The 23,165-nt window shown below is 40.7% G+C and overlaps 1 protein-coding gene across 5 annotated transcripts in view; it reads right to left on the reverse strand.

Annotated features, from left to right (window-relative positions):
- Positions 1–3,764: 3,764 nt before the first annotated feature.
- Positions 3,765–23,165, reverse strand: part of ZFP1 (ZFP1 zinc finger protein) — a 68,939-nt gene continuing 49,538 nt past the window's right edge. For 2 of the 5 annotated variants that reach the window (XM_047790508.1, XM_047790506.1), the window contains 2 exons: positions 7,461–7,587; positions 3,765–5,620 (listed from right to left, as the gene is read on the reverse strand). In XM_047790508.1, coding sequence (XP_047646464.1) covers positions 4,536–5,620; positions 7,461–7,587 — 1,212 coding nt within the window. In that variant the 3' untranslated portion in view covers positions 3,765–4,535. Of the gene's footprint in view, positions 5,621–7,460; positions 7,613–23,165 lie in introns of all 5 variants that reach the window. The other 3 variants (XM_047790510.1, XM_047790509.1, XM_047790505.1) reach the window with 2 other exon arrangements.

Consider the following 23,165-nt stretch of genomic DNA (forward strand, 5'->3'; position numbering starts at 1 on the left):
GGATGAGCTGTGGGAATTTCCTTCTCCAAAACACTAGAGGTCAGACTGGATGAAGGTGGAAGACTGTAGAGACCAGGTCCCAAGAGTCCAGTGTACTCTGGCCGGTGGGATCTGATGGGACTTTCAGGCAAGGACTTGAGCCACACACAGCCCCGGTATATATAGTACAGGGTCCTGACTTTGCAGACCAGCTGCCTGGCTGGGAACAGGGCCTGTGTTGGCCACTCAGCTGAAGAGATGAAGGGGACTGTGGCCCAGGTCAATGAGTGTGTAGGGGAGACAGCAGGGGGGCTTGGACTAAATCCCCAGCGGCATCCCACCCCTGGAGGACCTACAGGGTCTCACGCACTCACGTCTTTACAAGCTTTGTGCCTCCTGCCTGGGATGCTGTCATCTCACTCCCCATCTGACTAGTCCTGAGACTTAGCAATAGTCAAGTAACATCAACGGGATTTAGCCACACCAGCTTTATACCAAGAAGATGATCCCAACTTTAGATTTATAGAGCACAAAACAATGTGGAAACGCTAAAATACTTAAGCACTTTAGTTATGAAAAATATATCTATGGAAAGTGGAAAGAAAATCTCTGATTAAAATCAGTGGGGAGTTCCCTTCATGGCACAGCAGAAATGAATCCGACTAGCAACCATGAGGTGGTGGGTTTGATCCCCGGCCTTGCTCAGTGGGTTAAGGATCTGGCCTTGCCGTGAGCTGTGGTGTAGGTCACAGACGCAGCTTGGATCCTGTGTGGCTGTGGCTGTGCTGTAGGCCAGCGCTGTAGTTCCAACTGGACCCCTAGCCTGGGAACCTCTATATGCCACAGGTGAGGCCCTAAAAAACAAAAAATAAAATCAGTGGAATAAAGACAGGTCATGGGGCCAAGTGCAGTGGGTATGGGTCTGGAGTCAAACAGGTGGAGGTCTGACTCCCACAACACCTGCTCCTAGCTGAGTTTTCTAATGTCAACTGTTCTGCCTCCCGGCCTGCACCTCACCAGTGGAATGACCCCTGCCTCTCAGCATGCTGTGAGGTTCACGAAATACAGTCATAGATTCAAGCTACAAGAACTCATCTTTAAGAGGAGTTTCCTCTAAAGCCACTTTGGTGTATGAGGATTACAAGGCACTTTCTAAAAAAAATTACAAGCTCTGATCTGGATTTCTAGGGCCTGGGGAGTAAACAGCTCATGAAAGGACAGTGACCTCCATGACCACTGGTGCAGTTCAAAGGTGGGTATGTTCAGGTTTAGCAAAGCACTCATAACTTGCTAACTTATAGTAGTAATAACCTTGGCATTCCCTGCATTTTCCATTGGTTTTTCTGTCTTTACTTTTTCTTTTTGTATTAAAGATCCATCACGTGAACAATGAATGTCAAATATTGCTTTTATTGAGAACACAGGCACAGGTGTACACCAGCCGTGAAGGGTGGAGCTGGAGCACAGCAGCTGGCCGTTGTACAGAGTAAGAGAACTGCCTTGTATTGTGCTATGTTAACTAAGGTTCATAAGTTAACTAACCGTGTCCATTTTAATGGGTCATGGTGGTATTCTAGTATGAACAAGTATTAACTTACAGACTAAGGAATGCGTGAATAATTTTACATTGAAAGTAATGTTAATTGTATCTTTTGACTTTAGAGAATTGCTATCCTCCAGGCCCACAGAGTCATATATAAATACACAATACACACACAAGTTTTTCCCTCTCTCTTTCTGCCGCTCCCTCCCTCCACTCCCTCCCAATCTGACCTGGTGGCATTTGCCCCTCCACACCCTTGCTCATGGAATACCACCAGCCATGGCATATCTTCACCACAGTTTATTCAATCATTCCCTTACTGATGGTCAGTCAGTTTCCTTTTTTTGTCCTTACCAAAAAATACAGTATACCTTGACAAACATATCATCTTGGGTACTGGCACTTTTTTTCTTAGGGATAAATTTTCAGAAGGGAGTCTGCTGGGTTCAAGAGTCATTGGCCCCTGAACAGCACAACGTCAGGAGCACTGACCCTCTGTGCAGTTGAAAACCCGAGTGTAACTTAGGTCAGTGCTCTGAATCTGAGGTTCTGCATCTACAGTCAACCAGTGGGGATGGTGTAGTCTTGTAGGATGTATTTTCTGAGAAAGATCCATGTATAAGTGGACCTGTGCAGTTCAAACCTGTGTTGTCCCAGAGTCAACTGTGTACATTTTTTTTTTTTTTGTCTTTTTGCTATTTCTTTGGGCCGCTCCCGCAGCATATGGAGGTTCCCAGGCTAGGGGTCGAATCGGAGCTGTAGCCACCGGCCTACGCCAGAGCCACAGCAACGCGGGATCCGAGCCGCATCTGCGACCTACACCACAGCTCACGGCAATGCCGGACCGTCAACCCACTGAGCAAGGGCAGGGACCGAACCCGCAACCTCATGGTTCCTAGTCGGATTCGTTAACCACTGCACCACGATGGGAACTCCCCAACTGTGTACATTCTTAATGTTAAAAAACAGTGTTAAGATGATTTCCAAGGAGGTTGTTACAATTTATATTTCTAACAGCACTGAAAGAACTTAACCTCTCTCCTGCTTCCTTGCTATTAGTAGATGACAATTTAGAATGACAAAGACTTATTAGATTACAGATATTCTGATAATTTTGTTTAGAAAATCATGTTCTTATACAGTCACAGCATATCAATAATCTTCAAAAATAAGTGCAAGAAAAAAGCCAGTTTTGGTTACCATTTACAATTCTAACGCATGATTTATGATTGATAAAAAAAGGAATTGTAAATCTGAAATCAACCCTAAAATGGTATATCTGAGTTAGGCAAAAAGCAAAAAAAATTTAGGTTAATCATTAAACAACTACATAAGGAGAGATTACTGAAAAATCTAACTTTTCAAATGTTTGTGAGCCTTTAAAGGAAAGACATGACTTATATACCAAGTTAGGTCCTAAAGAAAAATGCTTTGGGTTGACAACAGTCAAACTCATTGAAGTAGAATTTCTTTCCCCCCATTTTTGGCTGCCCTGCGGCATATGGAGCTCCCAGGCCAGGGATCAGATCCAAGCCACAGTCTTCAGCTAAGCCGAGGATGCGGCAAGGCTGGATCCTTAACCCAAAGTGCTGGACCGGGGAACGAATCCATATCCCAACACTCCCAAGAGCTGTCAATCCTGTTGTGCCACAGCAGGAGCTCCAGAAATGCCTCCTATAAACAGACTATTGCAAAAATTTATTTCTGGGCGTTCCCGTCGTGGCATAGTGGTTGGCGAGTCCGACTAGGAACCATGGGGTTATGGGTTCGGTCCCTGGCCTTGCTCAGTGGGTTGAGGATCCGGCGTTGCCGTGAGCTGTGGTGTAGGTTGCAGACGCGGCTTGGATCCCGCGTTGCTCTGGCTCTGGCATAGGCCGGTGGCTATGGCTCTGACTGGACCCCTAGATTGGGAACTTCCATATGCCACGGGAAGGGGACCTAGAAAAGGCAAAAAGACAAAAAATTTATTTCTGAAGTGGACTATGCACGTGGAAATTTTAAAAAGCAATAAGACATTTATTGACAATTTCTTAAAATAAATTACTTTTTCCCTACAGTCTCTGAAATGTAACATTTGTGAACTACACACGCATTCTATTTTTTGCAAGACAATTTATAAAATATTAAGAGAAATAGGGAAACACACAAAAATACAAGTCGTTTCTGGGTTATACAATATTTTGGTAAAAAGACATGCATCTGTCTGTAAACACCCCACTGAAAGATAAAGACAGCACAGTGGTATGGCTATTCTTTACACAGCCCGTTTATTCTGTGGTGCACACTGAGTGACAGAAGCCACCTCTGCCTCCTTCCACCCTCTCCAATCTCTCTTAATCACCTCACACTTGCATATTTATGTCAGTGAGACTTGTAAGAAATCTTCGGCAAACCTGGAAGGTTCCAACTTCACCAGTACGATCTTCTGTTGACTGAGGAGGTAGCTCAGTTAACCATGGTCATACCAACTTCTACATGCCAGCAAGCAGGAGGAGAGAACACAGAGGCTATATGCTACTAAAACCTGTTAGATACTTCATTTGGAATGCATCCTGGGTTGTGAAGATAATGAAACACATGTGATGTTCAGTATGGAAAATCTTGATGCGTCCTGACTATCAGGACAAGAATTTCAAACTCCCGGTGCCGGAGTTAAATTTACACGTGCAGACTGCAGTGTGTGTGGTGGCATGCTCCCGCACATAACCACCGACTTCCTAGTGTCCTGTCTCTAGATTCCGTACACTGCTGCCCGGAATACGTCATGATGGGAGAATTCATTCCCGATTTTTAAAAGCTCACTGTAATACAGGTAAGTTTGTCTATTTACAGCTGGAGATATGCTGATATGTATTATTTAGCTGGGTTTCTCATCTAACTTGCAGTACAACATTGCTCTCAGAAGACTCCATTTTTGCACATTTCTGAGCTGATAGATTGTATCTCTGTATGAGCGCCCACGTTACTACAGCACCTCCACACGGGCTCTCCCCAGTACAAGCTGGCTGCAGTCTCAGGGTTTATCCCCCGTATGAACTCTCTGATGGACACTGAGTCGAGACTTCCTGCTGAAGGCTTTCCCACATTCAGAACACTCATACGGTTTCTCGCCTGTATGGATTCGCAAATGTAATCTCAGGGTTGACCTCTGGCTGAAGGTTTTGCCGCATTCAGTACATTCATAGGGTTTCTCTCCTGTATGAGTTCTCATGTGTATAATGAGCTGTGAGTTCTGGATAAAGGATTTTCCACATTCACTGCACTCATAGCGTTTCTCCCCTGTGTGAATTTTCTGGTGTATAATGAGGTTTGATTTCTTAAAGAACGTTTTTGCACATTCGTTACACTCATAGGGTCGTTCTCCAGTATGAATTCTCTGGTGTGTAGTAAGTTCAAACTTCTGGGCAAATGTCTTGCCACACTCACTGCATTCATAGGGCTTCTTTTCCATATGTGCTCTCTGGTGTACAATGAGGTTTGACTGGTGGGTGAAAGCTTTTCCACATTCAAGACATTCAAAGGGTTTCTCCCCAGTATGAATTCTCTGATGCTTAATGAGGTTCGCCTTATGGGAGAAGGTTTTCTTGCACACATTACATTCGTAAGGTTTTTCTCCAGTATGTATTCTCTTATGACTAATGAGGAGTGATTTAAATGAGAAAGCCTTGTCACAATAATTACAGATAAAAGGTTGTACCAAATTTCTAATTTTCTGGTGTTTAAAAATGGCTTCTTTATGGCTGAAGGCTTTTCCACTTTTACTATATTCAGGGTAGTCCACTCCAGTATGGGGTTTCTCCTGCTTCACATAGAGAAGGGCTTTGCCAAATCCATTACAGTCGTCAGCTTTCTTTCGTAGATAGCTTCTATTGCTATTAAGTAAGTCTGAATTGTATCTCAAAGTTTTTTCATATAAGTCGTATTTATACGGTACTTGTCTTAAAGAAACAAAGTCTGTACTAAGATTAAACGTTTTGCCAAAGAGATGATGATCTCTTTCTTCAATTGGGGTTTGATTCTTAAAGATTATAAAAGGCCTTGCCTGCTCATCTGGGTTTCTGTGGTCCTTCTCCATCTGGTCATCAGCCTTCCATACCTCTAGGAAAGAGCACATGAAATACTCTGTCAACACTTTCACCAGAATGTGAAGTCTCCACAAATGTTTCATCACAGGACTACCTCTTTGGTTTGGGACTCAGCTGTTCAAAAGTAAAAAAAGTCCCTAGTGCAAAGTTTTCCTAGCTCTTAACTTTGGGGGAAAAAAGACAAAGCCTGTGGCAAAAGGGACAAAAAAACAGCACTGCCAAATTATAAAACGGCTTTAAATGTGGGTGCAGTGAAATAAAAACAAATGACATAAGAAAGCTGGTAGGTAATTCCACACACAAAGCCAATCTAGTGTCCTCAAGGACACTACACAGTTGGCACAGATCGAGAAAATAAACAGACAGATGTTAAGGGAAAAACCCAGACAGATCTAAGTTGAGCTGCCACCGTTTACACTGAATTATGGTGCTTCAAGGCTCTGTTCCCCTCTCTCTGCTCTATTCGTCTGGACCAATAATTTCCTCAAGGCAGCTTTTTTCACAGGTTTGCAGGGAGAACCCTATGCAGAGGTCCAATCTCCAAAGTGAGACTTTTGCAAACACAAGGCAAAATCCAGAAACCCATACAGCCTGTAGAAAATAGAAAATGGGTCCAAGATCCTCTGACAGACTCACTGCTACTGCTGGTGGCACTCCTTTTGTTCTATCGAAGTAGTTTGAGAGAGAAAATATTTCTACCATCATATCTTATTTTTTCCTTTTAATCTGTTTAATTTCTTCCTCAAACCAATCTTGTCCCTGCTTTTATGTGAAGGAATCTTAAGGGTCAAATTTACCCGCCTCAACCTAGACCTTACAAACCTTTGCTTTCGTCTCTGTATTACTGGTTATTCCTGACTCTTGTGATGCTGCCATCTGTGTCACTCTTACACTGAAAAACCTGTATTTTCTTTTTTTTTTTTTTGTCTTTTTGCTATTTCTTGGGCCGCTCCCGCGGCATATGGAGGTTCCCAGGCTAGGGGTCGAATCGGAGCTGTAGCCACCGGCCTACGCCAGAGCCACAGCAACGTGGGATCCGAGCTGCGTTTGCAACCTACACCACAGCTCACGGCAACGCCGGATCGTTAACCCACTGAGCAAGGGCAGGGACTGAACCTGCAACCTCATGGTTCCTAGTCGGATTCATTAACCACTGCGCCATGACGGGAACTCCAAAAAACCTGTATTTTCTTTAAGGCTATGACACCAATTCTCATGACCTAAAATATGGAAGTCACCATTTTGGCAAAATGAGAATACTAATGAAAAAAGGAACTAATTACAAAACAAAGTTTTAAAAAATGTTAGGCAAGAATTAAGGCTTGCATGTGAGAGGTTAATAGCTATAAAACTTAAAACAGGAAAAAAAGTTTAGCAAGGAGAGATGGTTATTTGGAGGTATGGCTCAGATCTGAGGTACAAAAGTATCTGTTAGCCACCTCCAAAGGGTTAGGGATGTGAAAAACAGATTCCTAAAAAACATTCCAAAGGCACCATTACATCCATTGACTTCTATCTGATTCTCCTCCCTGCCTTGCACTTCTTCCCTAGAAAGTTCTGAATTGGAAATTTCTGATATTCACAACCCTCTCTCACTGATCCAACCTGAAAATCCGGTTTGATAAATAATATCAGAACTTGATAGTGAAACAGAGCTCCTAACTGCCTGGACTTAAGAAAGCTTGGAAACAAAGAAGGTAAAACTTGAGAGTTTGCATTCTCTCTAAGCTTCAATACATGAAGTGTGAAACCAAAACCACTTAGTAACTCAGAAGCTCCTAATTTTGGGTACCTGAGAAAGGACCTAAAGGCTACTAGGCAAACCTTGAACTATGCCTGAAAGCTGTGCTTACCCACTGAAAGTAAGTTGCTATAATTCTCCAGCATCACATCCATGTAGAGGATCCTCTGAGAGGGGTCCAGTTGCTCCCATTCCTCCTGGGTGAAGTCCACAGTCACATCCGTGAATGAAACTGATCCCTGAAATGGCATATTGCTATTCATTCTGAAATGATCAACACCAGTGATGTAGGAAGGACATGTGAAAACTTACTCTTACCATGTTGTAAAAAGAGTCATTTATCTTTAAAATTTACCTATGACACCAACTGTAAAATGTCATTGTTTTGTCGTGTCTTCAAATATTTTTAGAAAGCATTTATTCAGATTCCCCTACATCTCTGGCACTGTCCTATTTGGCAGATATCTAAGCTTAATAAAACACTTTCTTCTCGGAAGATGCACATATGGCTAGAGTCACACACACATTAATATGCAGTGTTTAATGTTAACACTATAGTGACGATGCTCACGGAGGTATTTTTGGCATCTCAAACTACATAATATTAAAAGATTAATATTAATTAAAGCTTTAAATATTTAAAGGCAGAAGGTGAAATTCTAAGATAAAATATCAGGCATAAGTAAAGCTCTGTACCATATCAAAACCATAAAAAGAGTTTTAGAAGGGCAAAACCAAGTGAGACTACCTCAAACTGACAAGCTTCTGCAGAGCAAAGGAAAACAATCAACAACATGAAAAGGCACACTACCAAATGGGAGAATATATGTGCAAGGTGTATATCTGAGAAGGGGTTAATCTCCAAAATATATAAAGGACTCAAAGCAAAAAAAACAAAAACAAAAAACTGATTAAAAAATACGCAGAGGAGATAGACATTTTTCCAAAGAGTATATGAGAAGGTATTGAAAATCACCAATCATCAGGGATATGCAAATCAAAACCACACTGAAATATCACCACACTTGTTAGAATGGCTATTATAAAAGAGGACATCTACAACTACTTACACATTTACATTGTGTTAGGTATTTTACCCTAGAGATGATTTAAAGTACACATGAAGATGTATGGAGGTTATATATAAATACTATGCCTTTTATATAAGGGAGCTGAGCATCTACAGATTTTGGTGTCAAAGGGGGCATCCTGGAACAATTCCCCAGGGATACTGAGGGACGATTGTCCTCATGCTCAGCTCAACAGTATTTATAAAAGCCAGGATACGGAAACAACCTAAGTATCCACTGATGGAGGAAAAGATAAAGAAATTGGGGCAAATACACACACACACACACTGGAATATTATTCAGCCATAAAAAATGGCATGTTACCATTTGTTATAATATGGATGGAACTTGAGAGCATTATGTCAAGTGAAACAGGTCAGACAGGGAGTTCCCGTCATGGCTCAGCAGAAATGAAACTGACTAGCATCCATGAGGACACAGGTTTGATCCCTGCCCTTGCTCAGTGGGCTAAGGATCTAGCATTGCTGTGAGCTGCAGTGTAGATTGCACACTTGGGTCGGATCTAGCATTGCTGTGGTGCAGGCCAGTGGCTAAAGCTCTGATTCGACCCCTAGACTGGGAACCTCTATATGCTGTGGGTACAGCCCTTAAAAAAAAAAAAAAAAAAAAAAAAAAAAAAACACAAAACAGTCAGACAAATACCATATAATCTCAATTACATGTGGAATCTAAACAAACAAGACAAACAAGTATGTAGATACAGAGAACAGACTGGTGATTGCCAGAGGCTAGGGGATAGAGCTAGGAGAAATGGGCCAAAAGATACAAACTTCCAGTTATAAAATCACATAATATACAGTATGGTGACCATGGTTAATAATGCTGTACTGCATATCTGAAAGTTGCTAAGAGAACAGATCTTAAAAGTTTTCATTATGAGAAAAAACTATGTATGTTATCACCTCACAAAACATACAAATATCAAATAATGTACAAGTGAAACTAATAAGATGGCCAATTATACTTCAATAAAAAATAAAAGTCTACTAATTAAAAAAGAATGTTCACAACTACATTTTACATAAGAGCCCCAAACTGGAAAAACAAGTTCATCAATAGATTAATTTCTGGTGGTGTATTAAAACAACTATAAAGCAATGAGGAGTTCCCGTCGTGGCGAGGTGGTTAGCGAATCTGACTAGGAACCATGAGGTTGCGGGTTCGGTCCCTGCCCTTGCTCAGTGGGTTAAGGATCCGGCGTTGCCGTGAGCTGTGGTGTAGGTTGCAGACGCGGCTCGGATCCCGAGTTGCTGTGGCTCTGGCGTAGGCCGGTGGCTACAGCTCCGATTGGACCCTTAGCCTGGGAATCTCCATGTGCCATGGGAGCGGCCCAAGAAATAGCAAAAGGACAAAAAAAAAAGACAAAAAAACCCCCCCAAAACTATAAAGCAATGAAAAGGAACTAATTCCAGCTACAAAGGGAGGATTTCCCAAGGGTTTCAAGAATGTTGGCTACCTAAAAAGACAAAAAAAAAAAAAAAAAAAGAATGTAGGCTAATTTTTACTTCCTGGCCTGAATGTAAATATGATACTTTTTATTCTAATAAATAGTTCTCATGAGACAAAAGACATGCTAAAGCATATAAATATGAAGAGTCATAAACTAGAAAACCAAGCTTTTCACCAAAACCAGGAAGAGGAAGTTGTAAGGAAAGCAAAACTGAAGATCCTTTGATTCACTTGGCCACATGACAGGTCCCATAAGAACTTCTGCGTTGCTGCCACACCAACAAGGGGGATAAACCTGTGGCACATGATTTTGGCTCAAGTTCAATGAATCAGAAATGACTCTAATATCAAATATGAAACTATTCTGTATTTTTTCTAACACTGCTGTTTTCTATACTCTGTACAAAAACTTGCTCCAGAAGTTAGTGGTAAGACACAATTCTGACAGTATAGCACTGAAAGGGAGGGCAAACAAAACGGTGCTCAAAGAGTCACTTCTGTCAATGACATGCAGTTCTGACCTGGAATGAATTTTGTGTTCAGAGAAGAAATCTAATTGCCGTGAGTAGAGATATATTCAGTGTATCTGGTACCCAGACCAGACCTCAACCCTTCAAACTATTAAACATCTAAAATATTGACCTACTAATTTACTTCTGATTACAAGAATTCTCTCTAACCTGTTCACATTCCCTCTCTTTTGAATCTGTACATCTGCCATCTTGACCTATGCCACAGCTGCGGCAATGCTGGATACTTAACCCACTGTGCTGGGCCAGGGATTAAACCAGTGCCTCCAAAGAGACAAGCTAGATCTCAAACCCACTGTACCACAGTGGGAACTCCCATATTTGTCATCATCTTTAAAATCCATGCCCCAGTGACTTCCCATCATCTCCCTCTCATAACTTGTAGTCTCAGGAAAAGTTATAGGAAGAAAAAAAAAAAAAAAAAAACATGAGACAAAGGCCTGGCCACTACAAATGACCTAGTTATACTGCACAAATTTTCAGATAACCCAACTGTATTATTTCATGACATCTTATAGGAATCTTATAGGAATCTTTAGCCACTTAGCATGGGAGCAGACAATGCAGATAGATGGTTCATCTGTGCCTGAGATCAGTGACACTGAGGTCAATTATAGAGTTGAAATTTTCCCAGGAATAAATACTTATTACCATTTTCAGATCACTTCTGAAAGTATAATTCTCAAAATAAGTACACTAGGAAAATCCCAGGGCCTAAATTAGGAACCAAGGACACAAGGACTAAGATATTTCCACCCTCTCAAGTCTTAACCTTTGCTTCCTCTTTCCACGAACACCTCAGCTGTAACAAAAGCTCCTTAAGTCTTATTTCCTGCCTCCTCTTCTCGTCTACTCTAAATTATAAAGCTAACAGAATTTTTCTGAAGTATAGCTCTAATTATATGATTACCCTGATTAGCAACATTATCCGTTATCTCCTGAACTAACGACTGGCCCAACATTCAGTACCATTCGAATTCCTTTTCCGTCTCCCTTTCCCCTGGCCCCCCCCTCTCTGCTCAGACCCTCCCACTTAGGTCACATCACGGATCACTTAGATGTGATCTTCCATATTGGAGTCCTTATTTTCTTTTAAACCCTGGGGCACTGTGTATTTCTCTTGTGGCGCTTATTTCAGTCTGCTCTTTTTTTTTTTTTTCTTTTTAAAAATGTGTCTTGTTTATGTGGGAGAAGAATCTGAAAAAAGAACAGATGTGCGTACATGTAAAACTGATTTACTTTGTTGCACAGCAGAAATGATCACAACACTGTAAATCAACTAAACTTCAATATAACTTCCTATTTTTATTTTATTTTTTTGTCTTTTTGCCATTTTTCTTGGGCCGCTCCCACAGCATATGGAGGTTCCCAGGCTAGGGGTCGAGCTGTAGCCGCCGGCCTACGCCAGAGCCACAGAAACGCAGGATCCGAGCCGCGTCTGCGACCTACACCACAGCTCACATCAACGCCGGATCCTTAACCCACTGAGCAAGGCCAGGGATCGAACCCGAAACCTCATGGTTCCTAGTCGGATTTGTTAACCACTGAGCCACCCAAGGAACTCCTCAATATAACTTTTAAAAAAATATTCCTTATTCCTCTTACTTTCCATTAGATGCTGCAATTTTTTAGACCAGATTTTTTTTTTTTTTTGGTCTTTTTAGGGCTGCACCCACGACATATGGAGGTTCCCAGGCCAGTGGTCTAATCAGAGCCGTAGCCACTGGCCTACTCCACAGCCACAGCAACGCAAGATCTGAGCTGCATCTGCAGCCAACACCACAGTTCACAGCAAGGCTGGATCGTTAACCCACTGAGTGAGGCCAGGGATCGAACCTGAGTCCTCATGGGTGCTAGTCGGATTGCTGAGCCAATGATGGGAACTTCCAGAAACTGTATCTTTGTATTCTTTTAGCAGAAAGTAAATGAGTACATGTTAGATACTCAAATGAGATAAAAACAATGCTATTGAATGTATCTCAGTTTTAAACTTTTCCCCCCACTAAATTCCTGCTTCCTGAAGAGCCATGCCACTTAATTCCTGCAGCAACATCCTAAGTAGCTATCTAAAATAATATAGTATCTCTACTGTTCACACTCAGATTATATAAACATTTTGGTAAATCCTAAAATACGGCTCATTTTCCTGAGATGTCATGCATACCAACCTGCTTGTCTCTTCATTAAAAATGCTCTATGTTATTTGTAATCTGCTTGATTCCCAGGTCAAGTCTGGCTGTACCTGTATTGACAATTTATTTGTATTTGGCTACTGGCCTTAGTAGTAGTTATTTAGCTCTTTAGCATCCAGGATATGGTCAGTCCATTCACAGAGTAAATATAAGTAAAATCATCACCACATTGTCAGCATAATTTAAGCAGAGACACAATGGGACTCATCATCACACAGCCATAAATCATAGGCTAAATAACCTTTCACAAAAGAAACAGTATAGGATAAAACTGAGCAGAAAAAGTGTTAGAAAACATATTTTAATAGCAGATTAGACACAGCTGAAGAGATGGTGAGTAAACTGGAAGATTGGTCAGTAAGGAATGTCCAGACTGAAATACAGAAAGAACAAAGGTTGGAAAACGCATCAAGATGCCTAAGAGACACAATGGACAAAGTAAAGGTCTAACATACTTGCAAATGGAGTCCAGTAAGAGAAGCAAAATGCAACAGAAATAGTATTTGAGGAGACAATGGCTTTAGACCTTTCTGGAACAGTTCACATTAGACTACAGACTATCACTAACCCAAGAATAAATATAAAGAAAACCACATTTAGGCATATTATAATAAAACTGCTAAAAATCCCAGAGGGAAAAAAATACTTTGGTTTCAGAGGCACAACAATAACATTGACAGTTGGCTTTTCAAAAGAAATAATGGAAGATAGAAAATGACAGAATACTGGTAAAAGGACTGGAGCTCATGTTCTCTTATAAGAGCAACAATATTACAACCAACTGCTGAACAACCTCCAAACAAACAGACTGCACACTATCAAAAAAGATATCCTATTCCAGAAGACAAAGAGGAGGCAACATCAAGATGGTAGGTGGGGCAATTATACCATATAAGCAACCCCATACTCACCAGGATCAGAATGGGAGAAAATCACAAAACAATGCAAAATACAAGGGCTTAATCTCCAAAATATACAAACAACTTATAAAACTCAACAGCAAAAAACCAAACAACCTAACTGAAAAATGGGCAGAAGATCTAAACAGACTCCAAAGAAGACATACAGATGGGCAGCAGGCACATGAAAAAATGCTCGACATCACTAATTATTAGAGAAATGCAAATCAAAACTACAATGAAGTACCATCTCACACCAGTCAGAATGGCCATCAGTAAGTCTACAAATAACAAATGCTGGAAAGGTGTAGAGAAAAGGGAACCTTCTTACACTGTTGGCAGGAATGTAAACTGGTGCAACCACTATGGAAAGCAGTATGGAGGGTCTTTGAAAACTAAAAATAGAATTACCATTTGATCTAGCAATCCCACTCCTGGGCTCTATCCAGAAAAAAACCATGACTCAAAAAGATACATGTTTCCAGTGTTCATTACACCACTATTTACAATAGCCAAGACATGGAAGCAACCTAAATGTCTGTTGGGTAAGATAAAGAAGATATGCTACTGGAGTTCCCATCCTGGCAGGGACTAGGGTTCTGGCCAGGAACCATGAGGGTGCGGGTTCGATCTCTGGTCTAGCTCAGTGGGTTGAGGATCCAGCGTTGCCATGAGCTGTGGTGTAGGTCGAAGATTCAGCTTGGATCCTGCGTTGTCATGCTTGTGGTGCAGGCTGGCAGCTGTAGCTCTGATTCAACTCCTAGCCTGGGAACCTCTATATGCTATGGGTGCAGCCCTTAAAAAAAGAAGATGTAGTATATATACACAATGGAATGTCACTCAGCCATAAAAAGGAATGAAATAATGGCATTTGCAGCTACATGGATGGACCTAGAAATTATCATGCTAAGTGAAGTTAGAGACACAAATGTCATATGCTATCACTTATATGGGGAATCAAAAAAAAAAAAAAAAAAAGGACACAATGAACTTCTTTGCAGAACAGATTGACTCAGACTTTGAAAAACGTATAGTTTCCAAAGGAGACAGGTTGGGGGGAGGGGTGGGCTGGGGGTTTGGGATGGAAATGCTGTAAAATTGGGTTGCAATGATTGTTGTAAGACTATAAATATAATAAAATTCACTGAGTTTAAAAAATAAAATTAGGTCAATTTAAAAAAAGAGAATAGAGATGGGATTAAGATGGTGGAATAGAGGGACTGAAGCTCAACTTCTCTCCTAAAAACAACAAAATTCACAACTAAAGACTGAGCACTCTTCACCCAAATGGACCGGAAACCTTAAAAAAGATACCCCTACTCCAGAAGAAAAATAGGAGGCCACATCAAGAGGTAGGAGGGGCGATTTCATAATATAAACAACCCCATACCTCCTGGGTGGGAAGCTCCACAGACTGGAAACTAACTGGTTCACAGAGACTCACCTACAGGAGTGAGAGTTCTGAGCCACACATCAAACTCTCACGTGTGGGGATCTGGCATGGGGAGAAAGAGCCCCAGAGCATCTGGCATTGAAGGCCAGTGGGGCTTGTGCACAGGAGCTCCACAGGACTGGGGGAAACGGAGACCCCATTCTTACAAGGTGCACACAGACTTTCACATGCACTGAGTCCCAGGGCAAAGCAAAGTCTCCAAGGGAATCTGGATCAAACCTGACTGCAGTTCTTGGAGGACCTCCTGGGAAAAAAGGGGTGAACATGGCTTGTGAGGGAATGACACTGAAAGCAAAACTCTCAGGAATATTCAGCAACAGTGCCTTTCTCTGGAGGTGGCCATTTAGGGAAAATCTGGCCCCACCCCGTCAGTCAGCTGCTGAGAAGCCCCAGGGCAAACAACAATCCAGGTGGGATCACAGCCCTGCCCCTCAGTAAACAGGCTACCTAAAGACCCCTCAGGCACAGAGCTGCCTCTAATCCCATCCAGAGACTAAGCCCCACCCACCAGAGGGATTAGCATCGGCTCCACCTACCAGGGGCAAGTATCAGCCACTCCCATCAGGAAGCCTACAGCAAGCTCCCATACTGACTTCAGCCACAGGGGGGCAGACATCAGAAGTAAGAGAGGCTACACAACTCTATTATCTGTAAGAAGGTCACCACACCAAAAACCTATAAAAATGAAAAGACAGATGACTATAACTCAGATAAGTGAGAAAGAAAAAACCCCAGAAAAACAGCTAAGTGATCAGGAGATTCTCAGCCTCCGGGAAAAAGACTTTAAACTGTTGATGCTGAAGATGATGCAAGACATTGGAAATAAACTGGAGGCAAAGATGGATAACTTACAGGAAACACTGAGCAAAGAGATACAACATATAAAACTTAAACAAGAAAGATGCAAGATATAATAACTGAAATAAAAAATTCACTAGAAGCAGCTAACAGTAGAATACAGGAGGCAGATGAACAAATAAGCAAGGTGGAGGACAGATTAGTGGAAATCACAGAAGCGGAACAGCAAAGAGAAAAAAGATTGAAAACAAATGAAGAGAGTCTCAGAGAACTCTGGGACAATGTTAAATGCACCAATATGCATATCATGGGGTGCCAGAAGGAGGAGAGAGAGAGAAGGAGACAGAAGAAATATTCCAAGAGATAATAGCCGAAAACATCCCTAACATGGGAAAGGAATCACTCACTCAAATCCAGGAAGCACAACACCCAAGGAGGAACACCTTGAGACACATACTAATCAAACTGACCAAAATTAAAGACAAAGAGAAAATTTTGAAAGCAGCTAGGGAAAAGAAACAAGTAACATACAAGGGAACCCCGATAAGGTTATCGGCAGATTCTTCAGCAGAAACTCTGCAGGCCAGAAACTCTGCAGGGAGGGGCATGATAGGCTTAACACGATGAAAGGAAAAAACCTCCAAGCAAGATTACTCTACCCAGGAAGGCTCTCATTCAGATTTGAAGGAGAAATCAAAACCTTCACAGATAAGCAAAAGCTGAGAGAATTCAGCAACACTAAACCAACTTTACAACAAATGCTAAAGGAACTTCTCTAGGCAGAAAAGAACAAGAGAAGAAGCAAAGAAAAAAGAGCAACAAAAACAAATCCAAAGCAATGAATAAAATGGCAGTAAGAACATACATATCAATAATTACTTTAAAAGTTAATGGACTAAACGCCCCAACCAAAAGACAGAGACTTGCTGAATGGATACAAAAACAAGACCCATATATATGCTGTCTTCAAGAGACCCACTTCACTTCTAGGGACACATACAAATTGAAAGGGAGAGGATGGAAGAAAATATTTCATGCAAATGGGGATCAAAAGAAAGCTGGAGTAGCAATACTCATATCAGACAAAATAGACTTTAAAATGAAGAATATTTTAAGGGACAAAGGACATTATATAATGATCAAAGGATCAATCCAAGAAGATGATATAACAATTTTAAATATCTACGCACCCAACACAGGTTCACCACAATATATAAGGCAACTGCTAACAACCTTAAAAGGAGAAATCAACAATAACATAATCGTAGTGGGGGACCCCACTTCCAGCAGTGGACAAATCAACCAGACAGAAGATCAATAAAGAAACATAGGCCCTGAATGAAGCATTAAACCAGATGGACTTCATAGATATTTATAGGACATTTCATCCAAAAGCAACAGAATACACATTCTTCACAAGTGCACATGGAACATTCTCTAAGACTGATCATAACCTGGGCTACAAACCCAACCTCAGTAACTTTAAGAAAATTGAAATCATATCAAGCATCTTTTCCGACCACAACGCTGTACGACTGGAAATCAACAAGAAAAAAACTGCAAAAAACCACAAACAAGTGGAGACTAAACAACATGCTACTAAATAACCAATGGATCACTGAAGGAATTAAAGAGGAAATTAAAAAATACCTAGCAGCAAATGACAACAAAGATACAACACTCCAAAACCTATGGGATGCAGCAAAAGCTGTTCTAAGAGGAAAGTTTATAGCAATACAAGCCCACCTCAGGAAACAAGAAAAAGCTCAAATAAACAACCTAACTTTACATCTAAAGCAGCTCAAGAGAGAAGAGACAAGACCTAAAGTTAGTAGAAGGAAAGAAATCATAATGATCAGAGCAGAACTCAATGAAACAGAAACAAAGAAAACCACAGAAAAGACCAATGAAACGAAAAGCTGGTTCTTTGAAAAGATCAACAAAATTGATAAACCCTTAGCCAGACTTATCAAGCAAAAAAGAGAGGACTCAAATCAATAAAATTAGAAATGAAAAAGGAGAAGTAACAATGGACATCATAGAAATACAAAGGATCATAAGAAACTACTATATGCAGCTATATGCCAATAAAATGGAAAACCTAGAAGAAATGGACAAATTCTTAGAAAACTACAATCTTCCTAGACTAAACCAAGATGAAATAGAAAAGACAAGTGGACCAATCATAAGAACTGAAATTGAAACTGTGATTAAAAAACTTCCAACAAACAAAAGTCCAGGACCAGATGGCTTCACAGGCGAATTCTATTGAACATTTAGAGAAGAGCTAACACCTCTCCTTCTGTAACTATTCCAAAAAATTGCATAGGAAGGGACACTCCCAAACTCATTCTATGAGGCCACCATCACCCTGATACCAGTACCAGACAAACATTCCACAAAAGAAGAAAACTACAGGCCAATTTCACTGATGAACATAGATGCAAAAATCCTCAACAAAATACTAGCAAACCACATCCAACAATACATTAAAAGGACTGTACATCATGATCAAGTGGGATTTATCCCAGGGATGCAAGGATTCTTCAATATCCGCAAATCCATCAGTGTGATACACCACATTAACAAACTGAAGAATGAAAACCATATGATCCTCTCCATAGACGCGGAAAAAGCCTTTGACAAAACCCAACACCCATTGCTGATAAAAACCCTTCAGAAAGTGGGCATAACGGGAACCTACCTCAACATGATAAGGGCCATATATGACAAACCCACAGCGAACATCATTCTCAATGGTGAAAAGCTGAAAGAATTCCCTCTAAGATCAGGAACAAGACAAGGATGTCCGCTCTCGCCACTGCTCTTCAACATAGTTCTGGAAGTCCTAGCCACAGCAATCAGAGAAGTAAAAGAGATAAAAGGAATCCAAATTGGAAGGGAAAAAGTAAAACTATCACTATTTGCAGGTGACATGACACTATACCTAGAGAATCCTAAAGACTCTACCAGAAAACTCTTAGAGCTCATCCATGAATTTGGCAAAGTCACAGGATACAAAATTAATACACAGAAATAGACAACATTTCTATATACTAACAATGAAAGAGCAGAAAAGGAAACTAGGGAGGTAATCCCATTTACCATCGCATCCAAAAGAATAAAATACCTAGGAGTAAACCTACCTAAAGAAACAAAAGACCTGTACTCTGAAAACTACAAGCCACTGATGAAAGAAATCAAAGATGACACAAACAGATGGAAAGATATACCATGCTCGTGGATTGGAAGTTATATTATCAAAATGACTATACTACCTAAAGCAATCTACAGATTCAATGCAATCCCTATCAAATTACCAAGGACATTTCTCACAGAACTCAAACAAAATATTTTGAAGTTTGTTTGGAAGCACAAAAGACCCAGAATAGCCAAAGACATCCTGAAAAAGAAAAATGGAGCTGGAGGAATCAGGCTCTCAGACTTCAGACTATACTACAAAGCAACAGTCATCAAAACCGCATGGTACAGGCACAAAGACAGAAATATAGATCAGTGGAACCGGATAGAAAGCCCAGAATTAAACCCACGCACCTACAGCCAACTCGTCTATGACAAAGGAGGCAAGAATATACAATGGAGAAAGGACAGCTTGTTCAGTAAGTGGTGCTGGGAAAACTGGACAGCCACATGGAAAAGAATGAAATTGGAACACTCCCTAACACCATACACAAAAATAAACTCAAAATGGATTAAAGACCTAGATATAAGACCCAGACACTATAAAACTCTTAGAGGAAAACATAGGCCAAACACTCTCTGACATAAACCACAGCAACATCTTCTCAGATCCACCTCTTAATGACAGTAAAAACAAAAATAAATAAATGGGACTTAATTAAACTTAAAAGTTTCTGCACAGCAAAGGAAACCCTAAACAAAATGAAAGACAACCCACACAATGGGAGAAAATATTTGCAAATGAAACAAGTGACATGGGTTTAATCTCCAAAATTTATAAACACCTTCTGCAGCTACATACCAAAAAAACAAACAACCCCATCAAAAAATGGGCAGAAGATCTAAACAGACAGCTCTCCAAAGAAGACATACAGATGGCCAAAAAACACATGAAAAGATGTTCAACATCACTCATTATTAGAGACATGCACATCAAAACCACTATGAGGTACCACCTTACACCAGCCAGAATGGCCATCATCCAAAAAGTCTACAAACAATAAGTGCAGGAGAGAGTGGAGAAAAAGGAACCCTATTACACTGTTGGTGGGATTGTAAATTGGTGCAACCACTGTGTAAAACAGTATGGAGATTCCTCAGAAAACCAAACATAGAACTACCATTTGATCTAGCAATCCCACTCCTGGGCATCTACCCAGAGAAAACCATGAGTCACAAAGACGCATGTACTCCGATGTTCATTGCAGCACTATTTACAATAGCCAATACATGGAAACAATCTAAATGTCCATCAACAGAGGAGTGGATCAAGAAGATGTGGTACATATGCACAATGGAATATTACTCAGCCATTAAAAGGAACACAGTGCCAGCATTTTTTGCAACATGGATGGACCTAGAAACTATCATGCTAAATGAAGTCAGCCATACAATGATACACCAACATCCAATGCTTTCACTGACAGGTGGTGGAATCTGAAAAAAGGACAGACTGAACTTTGCAGAACAGATGCTGACTCACAGACATTGAAAAACTTATGGTCTCTGGAGGAGACAGTTTGGGGGGTGGGGGGATGTGCCTGAGCTGTGGGATGGAAATCCTGTGAAATCAGACTGTTATGATCATTATACAACTACAGATGTGATAAATTCATTTGAGTAATAAAAAATTTAAAACAAACAAAAAAATGAGAATAGCTTCAAAATGCTGAAAATACCAGAATGTAAGTTAGCAAATTTTATTCTATAAAGGGCCAAGTAATACATATTTTAGGTTCTGTAGGCTGTATGTAGTCTCAACTACAACTAATAAGGCTGGCTGTTGTACCACAAAAGCAGGCACAGACAATGTGTAAACAAACGGACATGGCTGTGTTCCAATAAAAGCTGATCTATGGACACTGAGATTTGAAGCTATTTCATGAAAGATTAAGACTTTCAGAGAAATTAAAACAAAACCATACCTTTTACAATAAGCCAACAAATAACATGAAGCCTGAAGATAAAAGGCATAATAAAGCTGCCACAGGAACATTAATAATTAGTTAAAACAAAATCTAAAAATATGTATATATAACAAACCCCAAATTCTACTTAATGAATATTAAAGTATTAGAAAAAAGAAATGGCTACCTCTAAAGTGAGAAGACTGGCTTTAATGGTAAAAAGATTTTAGCTTTGAGTAAGGTGACCTAATACCAAGATTAACAGCATGTTAGGAAGTCAGAACCATGCTACAATGTATGAATTGTGTAACATAAAGAAAAAAACTGGAGTTCCCGTCGTGGCGCAGTGGTTAACAAATCCGACTAGGAACCATGAGGTTGCGGGTTCTATCCCTGCCCTTGCTCAGTGGGTTAACGATCCGGCGTTGCCGTGAGCTGTGGTGTAGGTTGCAGACGCGGCTCGGATCCCGCGTTGCTGTGGCTCTGGCGTAGGCCGGTGGCTACAGCTCCGATTCGACCCCTAGCCTGGGAACCTCCATATGCCGCGGGAGCGGCCCAAGAAATAGCAAAAAAGATGAAAAAAACATGTATCACAGGTGGAAGCAAATAAGCCAAGATGTGAAGTACTGATGACTAGGTAGTGTAACAGGTTGATAGTTATTAGGTTGAACCACATTAAAATTAATGACACTGGGTGGTTGGGGAGCTTGGGGTTAATAGATACAAACTATTGCCTTTGGAATGGATCAGCAATGAGATCCTGCTGTGTAGCACTGGGAACTATGTCTAGTCACTTATGATGGAGCCTGATATTGTGCAAAAATAGAATGTGTACATGTATGTGTAAATGGGTCACCATGCTGTACAGTAGAAAAAAAATTGTATTGGGGAAATAATTAAAAAAATGATATTAAAATTCAACTATGTGAACATCTGAAGATGGCAATTTTATATAGGTCAACCTAATACGCTTTTATTTGTATTTCTGTGCATTTTCATACCTCACAGAATCAAACCAAAAAGAGAAAAGAAAATATTTTACAAAACACTAGGCAAACAGGAAGAGAAAAATCATTAAATTTTAGAATACTGGGAACAAAGAGAAAAGCCTACAAATTTCAGCAGAGAACTAAACGGGTCACATGGTGACAAACAGAAAGGCCTTTGTACTTGGTCACTACAACACCAAAACACAATGACTTCAAAATTCTGAAAGAAGGGAGTTACGGCTGCAGTTCAGCAGGTTAAGACTCCGACTAGTATCCGTGAGGATGTGGGTTTGATCCCTGGCCTTGCTCAGTGGATTAAGGACCCAGTTTTGCTATAAGCCCAGCATAGGTTGCAGATGCAGCTCGAATCCAGTGTGGCTGTGGCTGTGGCTGTGGCTGTGGTGTAGGCTGGGAGCTACGGCTCTGATTTGATCCCTAGCATGGGAACGTCCATATGCTGCAGATGTCGTCCTAAAAAGGAAGGAAAAAAACAAACCCAAAACAAAAACAAAACAATTCTGAAAGAAGAAAACAATAAAAGCTCGGCAAATAAATGAAAAAGTTTGAAGGCACTGGTAAGTATCCATTGCAGGGCTCCAGTTACTGAAAGAAAGGTGAACATGAAGAGAACTCCACTTTCACACTGACGATAAATGTGCTGAAAGGACAAAATTATCCATCTCGCAGTGCCCTAAAGATATTTCCTAAACTATGGCACAGAGAAAAAGAGATCAAGTAGAATGTGACAGTACTGCTACATGGAATAATTAAAAATTGGCATTTGGGTCTCCAAAAGAAGCGGGATTTGGGGGCAGGGTAATGGAGATAAGGAAGCCATAGAGAGAGGCTCTGAAATTCTGCATAAAAATTCACCTCAGATCTTTGGCTGGTTCCTAATATGTTCTGGTGGAAGGCAAACCTCCAGAAGAGCCAACAGAGAACAGAAGTTATGTTCCGCCAGATATTTAAATCAATAGCAGAATAAAACATAAGAGTCCTCAGAGGGAATTATGTATCATACAACATGTCCAACACAACATACCCTGAGGTGAGAAAATACTAATTTGAGGTGGTTAATAAACAGTTTATATAACCGTATTATTATATAAGCTGTAATTTCCAGAAAAACCACTTTAAAAAAGTGATGGAAAAAAGGCAAAGACAGGAGAGATTAAAAAAAAAAGTTGGAGTTCCCACTGTGGAGCAGTGGAAACGAATCCAACTAGGAACCGTGAGGTTGCGGGTTCGATCCCTGGCCTCGCTCAGGGGGTTAAGGATCTGGCATTGCAGTGAGCTGTGGTGTATGTT

The sequence above is a fragment of the Phacochoerus africanus genome, chromosome 8 (genome assembly GCF_016906955.1).
Source record: "Phacochoerus africanus isolate WHEZ1 chromosome 8, ROS_Pafr_v1, whole genome shotgun sequence".
Taxonomy (NCBI): Eukaryota; Metazoa; Chordata; class Mammalia; order Artiodactyla; family Suidae; genus Phacochoerus; species Phacochoerus africanus.